At 31.5% G+C, this 16,130-nt stretch overlaps 2 protein-coding genes across 3 annotated transcripts; one reads left to right on the plus strand and one right to left on the minus strand.

Annotated features, from left to right (window-relative positions):
- Positions 1-4,976: 4,976 nt before the first annotated feature.
- LOC25483759 (ubiquitin-conjugating enzyme E2 variant 1C) lies at positions 4,977-7,874 on the minus strand. 2 transcript variants are annotated; one of them, XM_013612465.2, is made up of 4 exons: positions 7,675-7,874; positions 6,428-6,567; positions 5,669-5,794; positions 4,977-5,471 (listed from the first exon to the last, which is right to left on the minus strand). In XM_013612465.2, the coding sequence occupies exons 1-4, from the start codon at positions 7,706-7,708 to the stop codon at positions 5,331-5,333; spliced, it is 441 nt and encodes a 146-aa protein (XP_013467919.1). In that variant the 5' UTR covers positions 7,709-7,874; the 3' UTR covers positions 4,977-5,330. The 2 variants fall into 2 exon arrangements, with proteins under 2 accessions (XP_013467919.1, XP_013467917.1); XM_013612463.3 differs by having other exon boundaries at positions 5,663-5,794; positions 7,675-7,848.
- A 2,140-nt stretch (positions 7,875-10,014) lies between these two features.
- Positions 10,015-15,335, plus strand: LOC25483760 (serine/arginine-rich splicing factor 4). The gene is made up of 3 exons (XM_013612466.3): positions 10,015-10,260; positions 10,741-12,782; positions 14,836-15,335. Exon 2 carries the CDS (start codon positions 10,741-10,743, stop codon positions 12,736-12,738), a length of 1,998 nt encoding a protein of 665 aa, XP_013467920.1. The 5' UTR covers positions 10,015-10,260; the 3' UTR covers positions 12,739-12,782; positions 14,836-15,335.
- The last annotated feature ends 795 nt before the right edge of the window (positions 15,336-16,130 follow it).

Raw genomic sequence — 16,130 nt, forward strand, 5'->3', positions numbered from 1 at the left:
CTTGCACGACGTTGTTTGATTTTACATCCTGTGGCGGAATTCGTTTGGTTCTTATTAAAAGATCAACTTTAGTCCATCACTTCTTCAAAAAAAAAACTTCAGTCAATCACAGATTCAATCAATGATTTGGGCGTCAACATTGCAGATCTGGAAGCATGATTATTCTGGTGATTTATATTTTATTATATTGTTTGTAGATATTTTGTTGTTGTATGTTATTAACTTGGGTCCTATGAGTTTGTTCGCGGATTTACTCTTTATATTTTTAACAATGTTGATCATGTCATTGTATCAGATGTATTATATCAATTTTAATGAATAAATAAAATAAAAAAAGGATTAAGTATCGTCCTTAGAAAATAAAAGGATTTAAAACCATAGTTATACTATTTGGAAAAACAAAATCATGATTATAAGTTTGAGTTTCACTACTCCCCTGAAAAAAAAAAACTAATTTGATTTTCGCTACTATGTTTTTTTAGGAGGATGGAAGAAAGGAGATCCCGCTGCTACGTTTTTGGGAAGAAAAATAAAATCAAGGTTAGTATTCTGTATTTTTCAATAATTTATTTATTTTTTGAATTTTTTTTTTTTTGGTAGTGGTTGAATAAATATTTTAATATTATTTAAAGCTTTCCCAAAAAAAAATAATGTTTATTAAAATATACATAATAGTCAAGTTAAATAATTTTTTTTCCTTTTTTTTTTGTAAATTTTTCTTTCTTTCTTTTTTCCTCAAAATATTTTTGGCACCTTGCATGCGTTTTATACTTTGGAACTTTAGAATTTATTTATTCTTTAAAACATATATACCCCACACCCTGAAAGAAAAACTTTAAAAATTGAGAAAAGGTTCCTTAAAATTATAAAGTAGAACTCTTAACAATGAGTTGACACCTCTTACAATAATACTATCATATTAATTTGCTCTTTTTTAAAACGAAAAATGTTGGTACTATTTATTTTTTATGTCGGAGGTGGAGGTCAATCCCTTGAGCTCCTTTTTTTTTCTTCAAGTCCTTGAGAGTGCCTTTCATATTAATTTACTTAATATTGATTATAAATATTTTCAATTAAAGAAATTAATAAAAGCAAATAAATTTTTTATAAATTAATTAAATGAATCGTTGAAAATAAAAGTGTGTTGACTTAATTAATTGTGTTGACTTATTAATTTATATTAATTAAAAAAGTACAATGAATTTGTACAATGAATTTGATTAATTGTAATTTGTAATTTTTTTGATTAATTGAATTAATTAAAAAAGTACAATGAATTTGATTAATTGACTTGTAATTTGTTTTGATTAGTTGCCTTTCATATAATTGTACTTTTTTAATATATATTATTCAAAAAAAATTACAATTCAATTAATCAAATTCATCATATATGAAAATTAATATATAACTTAAATTGCTTCAATTTAATTTAAATTGCTTTGCTTTATTTTTCTCTTCTCTGTGAACTCTCATGTGACCACTCAAGGCATTAACCCTTCAAAAAGTTAGGTTACAAAACTTATATGCATGAATTTGCCTATGATCCATAGAGAAAAAGCAAAATGTGTGTTTGGGGTCTAAGTGAATAAACTTGATTTTTTTTCACCTAAGAACTGTAACTTGATATCTCACTAGGCACAAACATACAAAATTTATAGAATTTTGAATTCATAAAGTAATTGAAATTATTAAATTAATTGCTATGAAACATATTATATTTAATTTTTTTGTTGAAAATAACATATTATATTTAATGAATATTATTATTTTTGTTATAATTTGTTTTGAATATTTTTTATATTTGATTAATTGAAAATATATAAAATAATTCTTAAATTTCATTAATTATTTGTTTGACTCAAAATAATTAATTTCAAATGGTTTATTTGTTCAATAAAATTTTTTTGGCTCATTTTTATCTTTCCAATTAAAAAATTATAATCAATATTAATTAAATTAGTCTTGAAATATTAGCAGAAAAATATTTATATTTAAAATATTGAATAGATTATATTTAAATTAAATTAAAATATTTAATTAAAACTTAGTAAAGAAAGTCAACATGTTCCTTTGACACATTTTTTTATTTGTACTATATCAATTTTAATTTCAATTGTTTATTTTAATTTTATAATACCTATTTTTATTCAAAAAGAAGTGTTTTAAAAAATATTGACTAAAATTTATTGTTAATTTTTTTATTCATTAAATTATGGCTCCTAGTAGTCAAAGGTATTATAAAAATAGGTACTATAAAAATATTGACTAAAACAATTCTTTTTGAATAAAAATAGGTATTTTAAAATTAAATAAACAATTGAAATTAAAATTGATATGATACAAATAAAAAAAATGTCGTCAAAGGAACATGTTGACTTTCTTTACTAAGTTTTAATTAAATATTTTAATTTAATTTAAATATAATCTATTCAATATTTTAAATATAAATACTTTCCTGCTAATTTATATTAATAAGTTATAATTAATCATTTTATCTAAAAAAAATTAATTTCAAAAATAATTTAATTTATAAATTAAATTGAAACATATTTTTAGCATTTAATATTTCAAGACTAATTTAGTTAATATTGATTATAATTTTTTAATTGGAAAGAAAAAAATGAGCCAATCAATTTTTTATTAAATAAATAAACCATTTGAAATTTGGTATTATGAGTCAAGCAAATAATTAATGAAATTTAAGAATTATATTATATATTTTCAATTTATCAAATATAGAAAATATTAAAAATAAATTATAACACAAATAATAATATTCATTGAATATAACCTAAAAAAAATTCATTGAATATAATAGGTATTATAGAAATTAATTTAATAATTTCTATTACTTTATGAATTCAAAATCCTATAAATTCTGTTTGTTTGTGCCTAGTGAGTTATCAAATTACAGTTCTTAGGGAAAAAATCAAGTTTTTTCACCCCAAACACACACATTTTGCTTTTTCTCCATGGATCATAGGGAAATGCATGCTTGTAAGTTTTGCAACCTAAGTTTTTCAAGAGTGAATGCCTTGAATGGTCACATGAGAGTCCACAGGGAAGAGAAAAATAAGGCCATGAAAGAAATGATCACTACTCTCAACCAACATGAGGTGAAGAACCAAAAAGTCACCAATCCAAGTCCAAGTCCAAGTCAAGGAGGAGAAGAAATTGATTTGGAATTAAGACTTGGTCCAACCAATGCTACTCCTAGCACTAAGTTGAACCTAGACCTCAAGTTATGATTTTATTTTGTTTTTGTTGAAATGGTCTCAAGTTTTAAATTTTGGATGTTTTTACTGTTTTTTTAATTATGTCTTCAGTTGGATAATATGTGTGTCGTATTTTGAAGAAATAAATTTTGAGTATTTTGTTTCTCAAAAAAAAAATGTTTGTTACTCTTCTAACCTTTTTGTTGAAACCCACTATTTTCTCTTAATGTAATTCAAATTTTCTGCGTTAGGGATTCAATTGATACATTAATGGGTGAATGAGTGGTATCATGGCCTGCCTGAAGTGAATCTAAATCATCTCATGAGTGTCGATCTCAACTCATCTAAAATACGTATGTTCCATCTTTTACCGACACATCTTGGGTTTCGTATATCTATTAGAAACAATTTTTTTTTTTTAAGAAGGTAAATTAACACACCAAAATTAATGTCGATTAGATATGACTTTTATGATAGTAGCATCGTTTTTAAATTTGAAGCATCAATTGGTTTCTAAAGGGTTGTGTAGTTAAGAAGATGGTTATTATTAGAGCCCTTAAAGAGAAAACTACGGATTTAAAAGAGATAAATAAGCCTCTTTAAATTGTTTGAATAATTAAAGAGATTAATATTTATGAGCCAGACCACCAGAGGGGAGAATTAAACAAAGCTTTTATTTGAATGTTTTTGACAATTTATGTGAAGCAGTGTAATAAATTTGCACATCATCAATTCAGAAGAGACTGATGTGAGATGGATTATAACATTTATATTTCCTTTTTACCCTTGTTCTTTTGTTTAACCCTCGTTCACAAGAAAATGAATCATGATAATTGATTGAAATATAAGTAAAATCTAACGAAGAATTTTTACGTCCAAAAATCGAACTTGATTTTTTTTAAATAATTCGCTTTGTGTGTATCTCTTAATCAATTGAGTTCAATCACTTATTTTTCTTACCCTTGTTTAAATTGCATAAATATAATATAATATATTGAAATGGTTAGCTTCGATTCATTTATTCTAACTTGTTAAATGCCTTAGTTTTTTGCCTAACTCATTTTAATTAAGCGTTTTGACCTTCGTGTATGTGCCGGAATGTGTATAATATAAACACGATTTAGGTCTTTTTAACAATTAAGCGTTTTAACCTACGGTATGTGCCCAAAGGTGTATAAACAAGATTTAGGTCTTTTTAACTCTTGTTTTCAAACTAATACTCAATTAACTTTACAAGATTCAGTTGTCTAACAAATGAACATATTCTCTTCAAGTTTTATCATAGTTTGTGATATAGTACCATCTTTACTTTCAATATATTCTCATTTTGCTGTTCCAGAAAGAAAAAAACCCTACAATTCTACAGACATTTGTGCTATTGCACTACAGAAATCTTGATATGAAAAGAACATAAATAAAAGATTCAGATAATTCTAATCAATCAAGTAATGAAATACTTCAAATGCATGGTCAAGGACTACGGTCAATCTCCGCGAGGAGTTCTCTAATAGCAATCACAGTCATGGGATTTTGCCATAATGGCAATCTCACTGGGGAAAATCATCTTACATTCTGATAACAATCCCTGCAGTCAAGCAAATCAGCACTATTTCCACATGTTCATATTCAACAAATCAGTCACAACCATCCAATCTTTACCAACGAATATGACCACCCTTTAAATCACTTAAAGCTGTTGGTGTAGGGAATCCGAATTCGCAATAAACACGCCCCAAAACCAATTGTGCAAACATAAAGGCGAACATAAAAATTGATACTTCCAATTTTCCATTTAGCTCCAGCATACTTACAAGCAGAAGAAAGTAAAGCAAAAGGAAGCAATACTAAAATTGAAAATAGCATTGTATGTAATCTGAAGGAAAAATACTACTTAAAAGAGTTGTTTTCAATATTTGACACACATAAATTCATCAAACAGCATCCCTTCAGCACAGTTGACAAAGTAAGACAACAAAACAACTCTGAAGCCATAGAGATGGAAATAGGAGCATTCCCCAACATGTTCTTGAATTCAGAAGGATCCACAAAGCATTACACATTATATATTGCATACTGCAAATGCAATATGATCCAACAACTATACGATCTTGGATGCTAAAAGTAAGTTCCTTCTGGAGGCTGGACAAGCTTCCGGTTATGAGGGGCTGCCATTTCTTTCTTCAGCTGGGTCAGTATATCCTCCATGCTGTACTCTCTTTGCCAATTTGCAAGAAGCCCAAATTTCTTTGGTTCAACCTGTTTCATATAAATCTTGATTACATCTCTGATAACAATGGATTCAAGTTATTACCAAAAAGCAAAGAGATTGTGTTAGCAAGGTTTGCAACTTCATATAGGCATCAGCAGCGTGAACAGATTCTTTTTTTTGGATAACTGAACAGAAAAAATATTTAGAAGATGATATGAAAGCATGTGGAAATTGTAACTGATACCACGCCAGTTTCATGGTTAACACAAGTCATATTGATTCGTGAATGAAACCGAACACTTGGGGGCTTTTCTGGGTAATCTTTGTCACAAAACAGCTTCAGTTGATAAATTCGGCCTTCATGTACAGTCTGAAAGTAAAGATAACAGAAAACATGATTATATGACCTGAAAATGACCTGTTAAGTACCCACAAAATGAAAGTAGATACAATAGAAAGAAAAATAAATACTGTCCAAACTTTCAGATTTCAAGATACACCAATAATTCATACAACACATTTCTTTACTGTGCTGCATTAATGAAGCAATGAAAAGACCCGCCAGAACATAGGAAGGGCATATGTATTGTATATTAAAAAAACCCAATAAGTAGGACGTGATATATTACAGAATTGTAATCAAACTTTCAATTATGATATTATGCTCGCTGCAGTTGTAGAATGATTATGCATGTTCATGTCAAATACAGAGAAGTATACGCTCACAAGCAACTAAACACACTTCGAATAATTAGGAAACATGTTGTAAACACTTCGCATAAACTACAATTTTCAAGGAAACATGTTGTAACATATGCTCTGTTGCTTCTAGCTGGAAGTAAGAACTTGAATATCCAACTTCAGACATAGACTGGTTCTAACTTCTAACAAATTAGGCAAATTGATGCGTTTGAATTTACTTATTCAAAGTTCAAACACAATAAAAATCTGATATTACACGCATCTAAAAACGGATGTAGAGAAGTTACAGAGAAATACTTACATTATGGGGGCCAATGATGGTGCCAGTCCAAGAGCGCATGTAAATGTCATCACCATCATCCATTCCATAGCTTACTGTGCCATCACCAATACCCTTTTCTCCTCTTTCAAGCTCCTCCAGCAATCTGAAGTTCCTTGGAACTGCATTCAAGCACACACACTTAAACTTTGAAACAAACTAAATATAACAATCTTTATCTTTAATTAGCACAAAATCATATACTACAAATTTAAGCAGGGGAGTGGTAACTAGGCATTGTACATGCATGTCAGTAATGACAACAGAAGTATAATCGTTTCTCCATATTTTAACCACACCCAATTCGAAATCCTAAAACTCAAGGGCCGGAACAAAGTGCACTCGTACTTCAATAAGTTCTTCAAACGTTTAAAAATCCTTATTCAAGTATGACAAAGACATCATAATTAACTCGTACAACAGTTAGAACCTTTTACATTTACAGGACAACAAGAATGAACTTTTCAAATTTGTATTGCCTCAAGATAAACACATGATATATATACAAAATGTTAGCTGGAAACAAGAACACCCAGAATTGTAATTCAATTACAGAAAACTTGCACACACAAAGGTATCAAGATCAATCCCACCATTTTCTTTTTAAAGTATCATTTTAATGCCTAAACACGCTTTTCTTCAAATTAATGATCCGTCCAAGTGTCTGAATCTTACACCGACACAAGCAGTAACATTCATTCACTTCTATTTCTTTAAATTGTATCTATGTCATAGTGTCAGAGTCTAGTCTAGTGTATTTGCTTCATAGCATAAACTTCATACAGAAACATCAAAATCACATCAACAAGAAACTACTAAAAACACAAAAACAGAAATGAAATTTAACACAATTCACAAGCACATAAAAATCCACCAAAACGAAAGAAAAATGATCGAACATTTCAATTAAAGTAATTATGATAAAAAATCAAAATTCAAGACAATTATCACAGTAATCTCGTCAACCGAGCAAAATTCACAGCTCGAATTTTCAATCACCGATCCAAAATTCCATCGTTAAAAAACAAAACTAGCAAAAACCCCCCAAAATTAACAACAATTACATAAATTAAAAAACAAAACTACATCGATTATTTTAGGTCAACGGAAAGAATCGCATACGAAAATCAACAGAGCAAGAAAAGAAGATTGAAACAAAAAAAGTAAAAAGCATAATTGAGCAAGAAAGAAAACGATGAAAACGGCGATGAGTTAGATTGGTAACTAACCGACGACACTGGATCCGGCTGAGCCAAGCGTCATGGATGATTTTTGTTGAAGTGAGTGTTGTGGATCTGATCGGAGAATCTGTGACAGAGAAAAAAGAAGAACGCGAATTGTGGAGAATAAACAAAGAAAGGATTGAAATAGAAAAAGAAAATGGAGTGCTGATCGGGTTAAGATTTTCTTGAAATTTGGAATGGTCCCTTGTACTTTTCTTTCTGGACTTATTGGCCCATTTTGTTTTAGGCCCACTATTTTCGAAAAATTTACATTCTTACCCCAACATCATGAGGTCACATGTGCACATTGTTACGAGAGTACCGCTCTTCTTTCATCTATTTTTCTCACTCCCGTCAAAATAATTGAGCGTGAGTTAACTTACGTAGATGTATTTGCAGCGTGAGTTAACTCACGCATATGTGTGATGATATGAAAAACACTTCATTTTCTTTTATGGATCGGGTATTATATTTACAGATTTGTAGAGATTAATCGCTTGAGTTAGCTAAAACTCGAATGAATGATAAAATTCTACCTAGATATTTAACATTGATGCTTACTCAGGGCTGAATTTGAATCAAGAACCTCTGATTAAATTGGAAGATATATTTTACCGTTTCATTCAGGTGCTTTTGGGTGAAACGCTTTTCGTTTGGTGTTGTTTGAAAGTACATTTTTACATGATTATATCACCATTCAAAAAAATTATTTTTAAGACATGAAACATATTTTAAAGAGTTAACGTTTATACATCGTCAACGTCAAGTTATTTTGCACATGCATTAGATTATGTGTTGTCACGTTAATTAATATATTTGAACATATATTATTGAATATATGTATAAGATAAATTTACAAAAACAAACAACATAAGATTGAAAATATGTGGAAATCACTTATTTAAATAAAAAAGAAAGAAAGACAATTAGGAGGAGTGATTTTGGATCAAAATAAACCCAAAATCATCCCTCTTCAAAGAAAAGTGATGATGACTAAAGTTTGAGAAGGAGAAGAAGACAAAATCTGCTCAATGCGACGAAAGTACAAAATCTATACTTCCAATAAATGAAAAAGAAATTCAAGTATATATGTACTAAGCACTAACAACATATGTGTTAAATAAGCTTTTGACCCCTTTAAACATATCATATTTCGAAGTTTGTCCTTTTAAATATTTTTCTTCAAGCAACCATCTTCTGAATGTTTTAAGTTGTCATTTTTTGTCCGCCCATTTGTTAGTCAATTCATGCATATCTTTTAAAAATCTCTATAAATATTTACAATAATGGTTAGTAGATTGTAGATCTATCTTATAAAATTTTAGATTTTTTAACAAGAAATGAATTGAGTATAATTTTTAAAAAAAATCATATTTAATTCATATGTTGTTAAAAAAAAAACTAAACTTTTGTGGAAAATATTTTTATAATGTTTCGAAACATGTCTGCAAAAACTCATTAAAAAATGTGAAAGTTACACGTAAGTTGACTTAAAAATAAGAGCGAAAATTACTGATAGTATTTTTTTTAAAGAAGCATTGTTTAAAGAATTTTGTTAGAAGGATTAACAACAAAATATTGTATATATGTGTGAAACAAAATAAATAAAAGCAACACCTGCAAAGCCACAACCCACCCAAAATTCAGCTCAAAGAGACGATGAACAAAGCCTACTTCAACATAAATCTAACATATAAAGATTGGGACAAACCCTGAGACCCCACTTAAAGGCATTCAAGGAAGGCCTCGACACAACATGACTATTGTCTCCAACAGAGAATATGTTCCACTACCCACTAATAATGGAAACAATGGGAATTAGGGTGCCTCCCGAAAAAACAGTACCACGAGGGAAGCTTCATTTTGTCAACCAATTACTCCTCGTGTAAAGCATTATTGGAAAAACACAAGATCATTACGGGTTGTTCAAATGGACACAACAATATGTTAGATTAACAAAAGACCACATCTAATCTTACCACCTCAACTAGGACCGAAAATACCTAAAAAAAGATACATCAAATCTCTATACAACACCAACTCCTAACCTAGCCAACAAATAATCGTATACCAAACCAGACACCACATAAATAACATAAAGATGATCAACATACTCTATCGACATTCCACAAAAGGCACAAAATGATAATGATGGATTAGAAATAACCTACCATTTTAACAAATTAGCTCTAGTCAAACAATTATTGAAGGTGTAGTTTTAAAAATGTCGCAACTTTTAAGATGCAGTTATTTTTATCGGTTAAACAAATCTAAATTTTCTATTAAAAATAAACGCAAAACCAATCCTCAAGACCAAGTAAACGAAACGCTGACTGTCCAAAAAAATAAAAAATAAAGGAAAAAACGAAACGCCGCAGTGTACTTCACCTCCAAGCTACAAAAGCAACACTCCTTCTCACATTCCATTACTTCACCAACAATGCCTCTTCATTCCTTCTCACATTCCCATTCACATTTTGACGATTCTACCCTCACCCGTTCAGCTTAACCGATTCGACTCGTCTTAACTTGGAAGCGTGATCGAGTATCAGTTCATAGGACCAAACGCACACACTCTTACTCTTTTTGAAGGTTCGTTTCATCACTCTTTTTGCTACACTTTCGCTCTGTTGTTGAATGTTAATCACCGCATTCAACTAAACATGTTCGATATTTTCATGCCTTGTTTTTAGGGTTTATCTTTTCTTACTATTTTTATTCATGCATTTTAACCTGTTCGATCAAAATTACTCTTCCATTTTTTGTCATTATGAAATAAAACGAAAATATGTTATTAAGTTCGTCTATGCATACATTTTTATATTTTACATGAAATTACTTTCATGTTTGTGGTAGTACTAACACCTCTGATCAAAGACGTGTCTGAGTCTGACATTGACATGACACCGATACATACATGTGATTACGTTCAAATAATTTATTTATTTTTTTAAATTATTATTCATGTCGATTTGTGAGCTGTGTCTGTGTTGGTGCTTCATAATTTACTTGCTTGGAATGGAATTCAATATTTTTTTTCTTACTATTAAATGTGTTTGTTTATTATTGTAGATGTCGTTGTATTTCGGTAAACTATCGGAACGTGTTTGTAGAGATGAACTTGAGCGAGTTTTTGGTAGATTTGGGCGTTGTAATGTTCAGGTGAAAAAAGAAGGTTATGGTTTTGTGGTGTTTGATTTCCGTTTGGATGCGGAGAAAGCTTTGAGGGAATTGAAAGGTACAAAGATATGTGGGGAACTGTTGACTTTGATGTGGTCCAAACAACAACCGGAGTCACATTTTGCAAAATTTGATAGGGGTGGTGAAAGAAAAGGAAATACCTATGAGTTGCAAGGTAAGAGGATTTTTGACAAATTGGGCGAAAGAGAAAGGAAAGAAGGTTTTGATGGATGGGAGAAATGGAATCACAATACAGATATTGTTGAAAGGGGCGAGTCTGTTGAAGAGGGGGAGTATCGTCGAGATGGTTTTAAGTATTGCGATGGAGAAGAAAAAAATCGTCGAAGAGACTTTCCAGATGAAGGTGGCCATGTTGTTCCTAACCAGGGTCGCATTGGTAGAGGGGCCGAGCCAACTCATGGCAAGGCAACTGACTGCGGGAATGGGAATACTTTGGAATTTGATCGCTACAGACCTTCCTGTGGCTATGACAGAAAGGATGACAAAGAAGATTACTCTAGTGGTTCTCTTTTAGCTAATTCCCAGGAGAATGTGGGCAGAGCACAGATTGGTGAGGAAACCTTGAACCGCCCAAACAGTTCAAAATTAAAGCATACTGGTTATAGACGTGGAGAAGCAGGTCATAAGATGCAAAATTGTAGGAAAGAACACTCGTTGCGGAGAAAATATAACAGATTGGATGATGAGCATGCTGATAAAATAGACAAAAAGCGCAGAGTTGAAGATGACATTGAGTCTGGATGGGGTTCTTGGGTGATTCCGCAGTCAAATGGAGATGCTTTATTGATGAGCCACCAAAGAGATAAGTGGAGGGTGTCTGGTTCACGGAGTGATTGTGCACCATTGAGAAATGAATCATCCCCGGTAGCAAAGGACACTGAGGAGTATGAAGGAAAAAAGCAAAGCAGAAATGAAACAGAATCACCTAAAAGATCCAGGGAGAAGAAGATATCAAGGCGATCAGTCTCATCCTCTTTGCTATCAGATTACTCTGCATTTCGCTCACTTACACATTCTCAATCATCCAAATCACTGCCTAGGTCTACTAAATATTCTAGATCAAGATCAGTGTCTTCTAGAGCACATTCTTCATCTTCAAAGTCAGTGTCTTCCTCAAAATCTCAGAATTGTAGAGGCAAAAAGTTACATTCGATGAGGTCGAGCTCCCCTACATCTTTGTCTGTATCACTCAATCAGTCTTTACTGTCTTCTCCAAATAAAATCCAGCTTAATTCAAAAAGCTCATCCACTAATGGCGCTGCGCTTAAGCCAGTGGATCATTTGGTTGCTCGGGGACAAGGGATTGGCAGTACAATGGAATTGGAGAATTTACAATCCAAGGACTCAGATATTGCTGTAAATGGACAAGCTGTAGTGTCCACTACAGCGGTGGATGCCACGCTAAAGGACCAACACGTGCAGGAGGACAATAATGAGAATTTAACCAAACCAGTTATTGCAGAGAAATTGTCTCCCAGAAGGGTAAAATGGGAAGTGGGCTTTCAGCATCCTAGAACACTGATGGCGGATGATATTCCAACTGAAGTTCAGAAGCCAACTCTGGAAACTCATATTACTCCCCGTTCTGGCTGTTCAACCATCATATCTACAGAGGAAATGTGCATGGTTCTGAATAAAAGTGGCCTTGAACTTCCGGAAGGACATGAAATAAAATTAACAACAGATGACTTCTTCGGTGCTGCTCGGTTGTGGCCTTGGTATATTATTTATTACCGTAGGTTGAAGAAGGGCCCAATTTCAATTGAGAACTATGCCAGGCGGGTTGCTCAGAATCAGGAATTTGGCATTGTTGATAAGTACATAAGAAGTAGCAGTGGATGGGGAGAATTCAGTCCCGAGAACTCTTGATAGCTGACACTGACACATGATGCCCTGTGGGTAGATTTTCCCAGGTAACAAATCATACTTTAAATCATCAAATTGCTTTGCTGACTTCTAGTATTTACTTAGTTAATGTTTGTAACAAATGGTAGTATGCTAAATGTTTGAATGATGGTTCCGCTTTGGGAAGGACATGATATCTACTCTATGTTTATCATCATCTGTTTTTTTTTTTTCTGTGCTTGCGTAAGGCATAAGTTCATCTAGACTCACTTCAAGTATTTAAAAAACTAATCTATTACAATTTCTTGATCCACTTCACAATTTCTATGTTTTTATCTGAAATGGTTATAACTTATATTGCTTCTATTCGTTTGAGTAATGATAGCCAAGGAATTTGTGGTAAGAAATTTGATTATGCAAGTTTAAGTAGTTAACAAGGAATGACTTATTGGTTAAATAATTTATGGGTGCAAGAAATTTTACAACCATAACTGATACAATGCAACTAGTTGAATGATATGCCTCTTCTGAGGGAAGAGCTAGGTAATTGGAGGGAATGTGGTTGGGGAACTTACGGTGGCCGACATGGTGATTATTATTGTTGTTTTATGGGGCACGATTCACCTCAATCAAATAAACTGGATTTATCTATTTACACATCTGAGTACATGGTTCTGATTGTCATGTGCAATTGATGTGGTATATGGGGTGCCTAAGTCTCAAATCGAGTAGTATGTGATGCTCAGTGGAGTGTGGAATGGTTCCTCTCCCTTGACAGCTACTCCTGCTGTTTCTTTTTAGATGTCGTTTTAGAACTTTTTAAACATTTCAAGACACTTTTGATAAAATTATTAATCTTATAGTTTTACTATTTTTGATAAAATTATTAATCTTTTCTCTATGATACCCTTGATAATTTATTATGTCATTTCATCTTTTTCTTTCTCTACAATAAATAACTAAGGGTTTTGTTGATAAAACAATCATTAGTTTTACATTGAACTTTGAAAATGACTAGTAAATAGGAGGAAAACTCTTCTGAAAATGCAACCAATAAAAAGGAATGGAGGGAGTAGCTTTTAAGGGAGGGTTCCCCAGTACTTGGATACTTATTTGTCACGAGTCTCATCCATTGCAACCACTTTCCACAACCCCAGACCTCTCATAATTCTCTAATCCGCCATCTTCTCCATAAACAAATTGCATGCTTATAGAAAAAGGAACAGAGGGTGAATTTTGTTTTTTATCTTGTTAAGAATACGCTAACCAAATGTAACTTTGTTAAGATTTGTTATTCAATTCACAGTATGAAATTAAGATTTGATCATGGATAGTGGTCATATACGCAGCATCTGTAGGTGTTATACTAACCTGTCAAAAACAAACGGGACAATAATTATTTTGGTGCGCTCTTTATGTTCAAATGTAGTTTTTGTGATTATTTTTTCCGCTTTTGTTATCTCAACCATTTGATTAATCCAACAATTAGAATTTGTGCCGTAAAGATTGTCAGAGAGTAGTTGGACTATTGAAAAATTTGATTTTAACAAATACTTAGAAAAAGGGCCAAGTGATAAATCTTCAACTTCTCGAGTTAAAACAGATCCCTTGGCCGAACATTGTTAGACTTCTTGTTTTTTTTTTTTGGTAAGGATTTCCCAAGAATTTGATTGCTTTCTTTTGCGAGTAGATAGATCACTGAGGTTTCATAAGTCATTGTCCAAGTGAATACTCTGAACATATGATAGGTATTTCCTATTTGGAGCAAATTATGATTTCTTATATTCAGGGGAGCATGTATTCACGAGGCTTCAGATTTTATGTAGTCTGTATTATTCTAAAAAAATGAAATCCTTTTCCATTAGAGTCAGATCAATGTCTAAGACATGACATCTTATCGACTACCTGATGATTTTGTGTTGTAATCTAAGCATTTAATTGATAAGCCTTTGTATGCAATCTTAACATCCTTAGAAATCAGACCCAACTTGTTTCATCCTTAATAAATATGCTGTGACATGTAATCTGATCAATGAAATGATTCCTTGTTTGTACTTTTACAAATTATGGACATGACTTTATTAGTGTCAAGGGACATTTAGTGAGCTTTTATGTTTGCAGGTTGGGCGTGTCATGGAGAGAAAGAGGTGTGCTCATCATCCAAATTTAATCACTTGTCTGGTATACTATCACTATAGCTGTTTTCTTTCTTTTATGAGGAGGGTGGGTTTTGGATTAAATATTAGTAGCAAATCTAAGTAGTAAGTATAAATCTCATGTCTATGGGCATCCCCTTGAAAAGTAGGGATCAGAATGGAGGATATTTCCTTAATGGTTAACTTGTTATTTTGATTAACATGATATATTACAGAAGATGGAAAACACATTGGTATGGGTAATGCAATGGCGAAAATGTGTTTGACTAATGTTATCAAAAAGTATTTGTTTGCCAAATGACTTATAAACACTAAAATGAGTTAAACCAGATGTATAATGAAACGTATAATATACTATAGTACTTCTCCGGTGGGATTTGAACTATGTCACTTGATGTTACAAAGTCAAACTGCTTAACACCTCTTGGACTACTATAGTACTCCTATGGCATCTACAACATGTATGCAAAATAACAAACTTAGCTCTAAAGTCAGAAGATTTTTGTTTTCACGAAGTGTTTTTTTTTTTTTTTTTTTTTTTAAATTTGAGTTTAGGGATATAATATTAACAATTATTAATAATAAGAACAAAAAATTAAGTAGATAGACACTAATGCTTATATGAAAATAGATTGATAGACAATGTTTGCCAAAATAAATAAATATGTATAGATAGATTTTTTGTTTGAAATATGCATGGATAGAATGATGAGGATCGTCTCAGTTGCTAGGTACATTACATTATATATGCAGGGGTTATGATTCGAACCCTAGACATCTCATTGATTAAAAAACAAGAAGTAAAGATGAATATTACACCAACTGATATCATGAATTACCATTATCATGTGTATCACCCTGCAATTCTAGGACTTTACTCGCATTGATGGCTGGTTTAATGCATTGATGTTCCTTTTTTCGACCCTGTGTTTTGGTATAGTAGTTTTGAAAAGGAAGGTAGGGAAGGGTTATGATTTTATGATGCCGACTTCATTTTGTTTGGTATCATGATCATATCAAGGAAATGAGACGGGTGGATTAGTTTTCTGCGGTGCTCATTAAAAATTTGTATTATTTTAATTTCCTCTCACTTAAGGAAAAGTGAGGCGGAAAATAAATTTTTGTAGTATTGTATTATTTGTTTAATTTTTTAATAATTTATTTGTTTTATTCTATTTATTCCTAGTATAGAAGTTTTATTTGTATAGTTTGTTTTTTAAATGATGATAGAAGCTCGGTATTTAAGTTGATTATATAAGC

This window comes from Medicago truncatula, chromosome 1, assembly GCF_003473485.1.
Source record: "Medicago truncatula cultivar Jemalong A17 chromosome 1, MtrunA17r5.0-ANR, whole genome shotgun sequence".
Taxonomy (NCBI): domain Eukaryota; kingdom Viridiplantae; phylum Streptophyta; class Magnoliopsida; order Fabales; family Fabaceae; genus Medicago; species Medicago truncatula.

Coding starts and splice junctions, on each gene's coding strand:
- LOC25483759 (XM_013612463.3), bottom strand. CDS start 7,708: ATGACGCTTGGCTCAGCCGGATCCAGTGTCGTCG. Junction 5,795..6,427: donor CCATCATTGGCCCCCATAAT/GTAAGTATTTCT, acceptor CTTTACTTTCAG/ACTGTACATGAAGGCCGAAT. Junction 5,472..5,662: donor ATGAAACTGGCGTGGTATCA/GTTACAATTTCC, acceptor TATATGAAACAG/GTTGAACCAAAGAAATTTGG.
- LOC25483760 (XM_013612466.3), top strand. CDS start 10,741: ATGTCGTTGTATTTCGGTAAACTATCGGAACGTGTTTGTAGAGATGAA.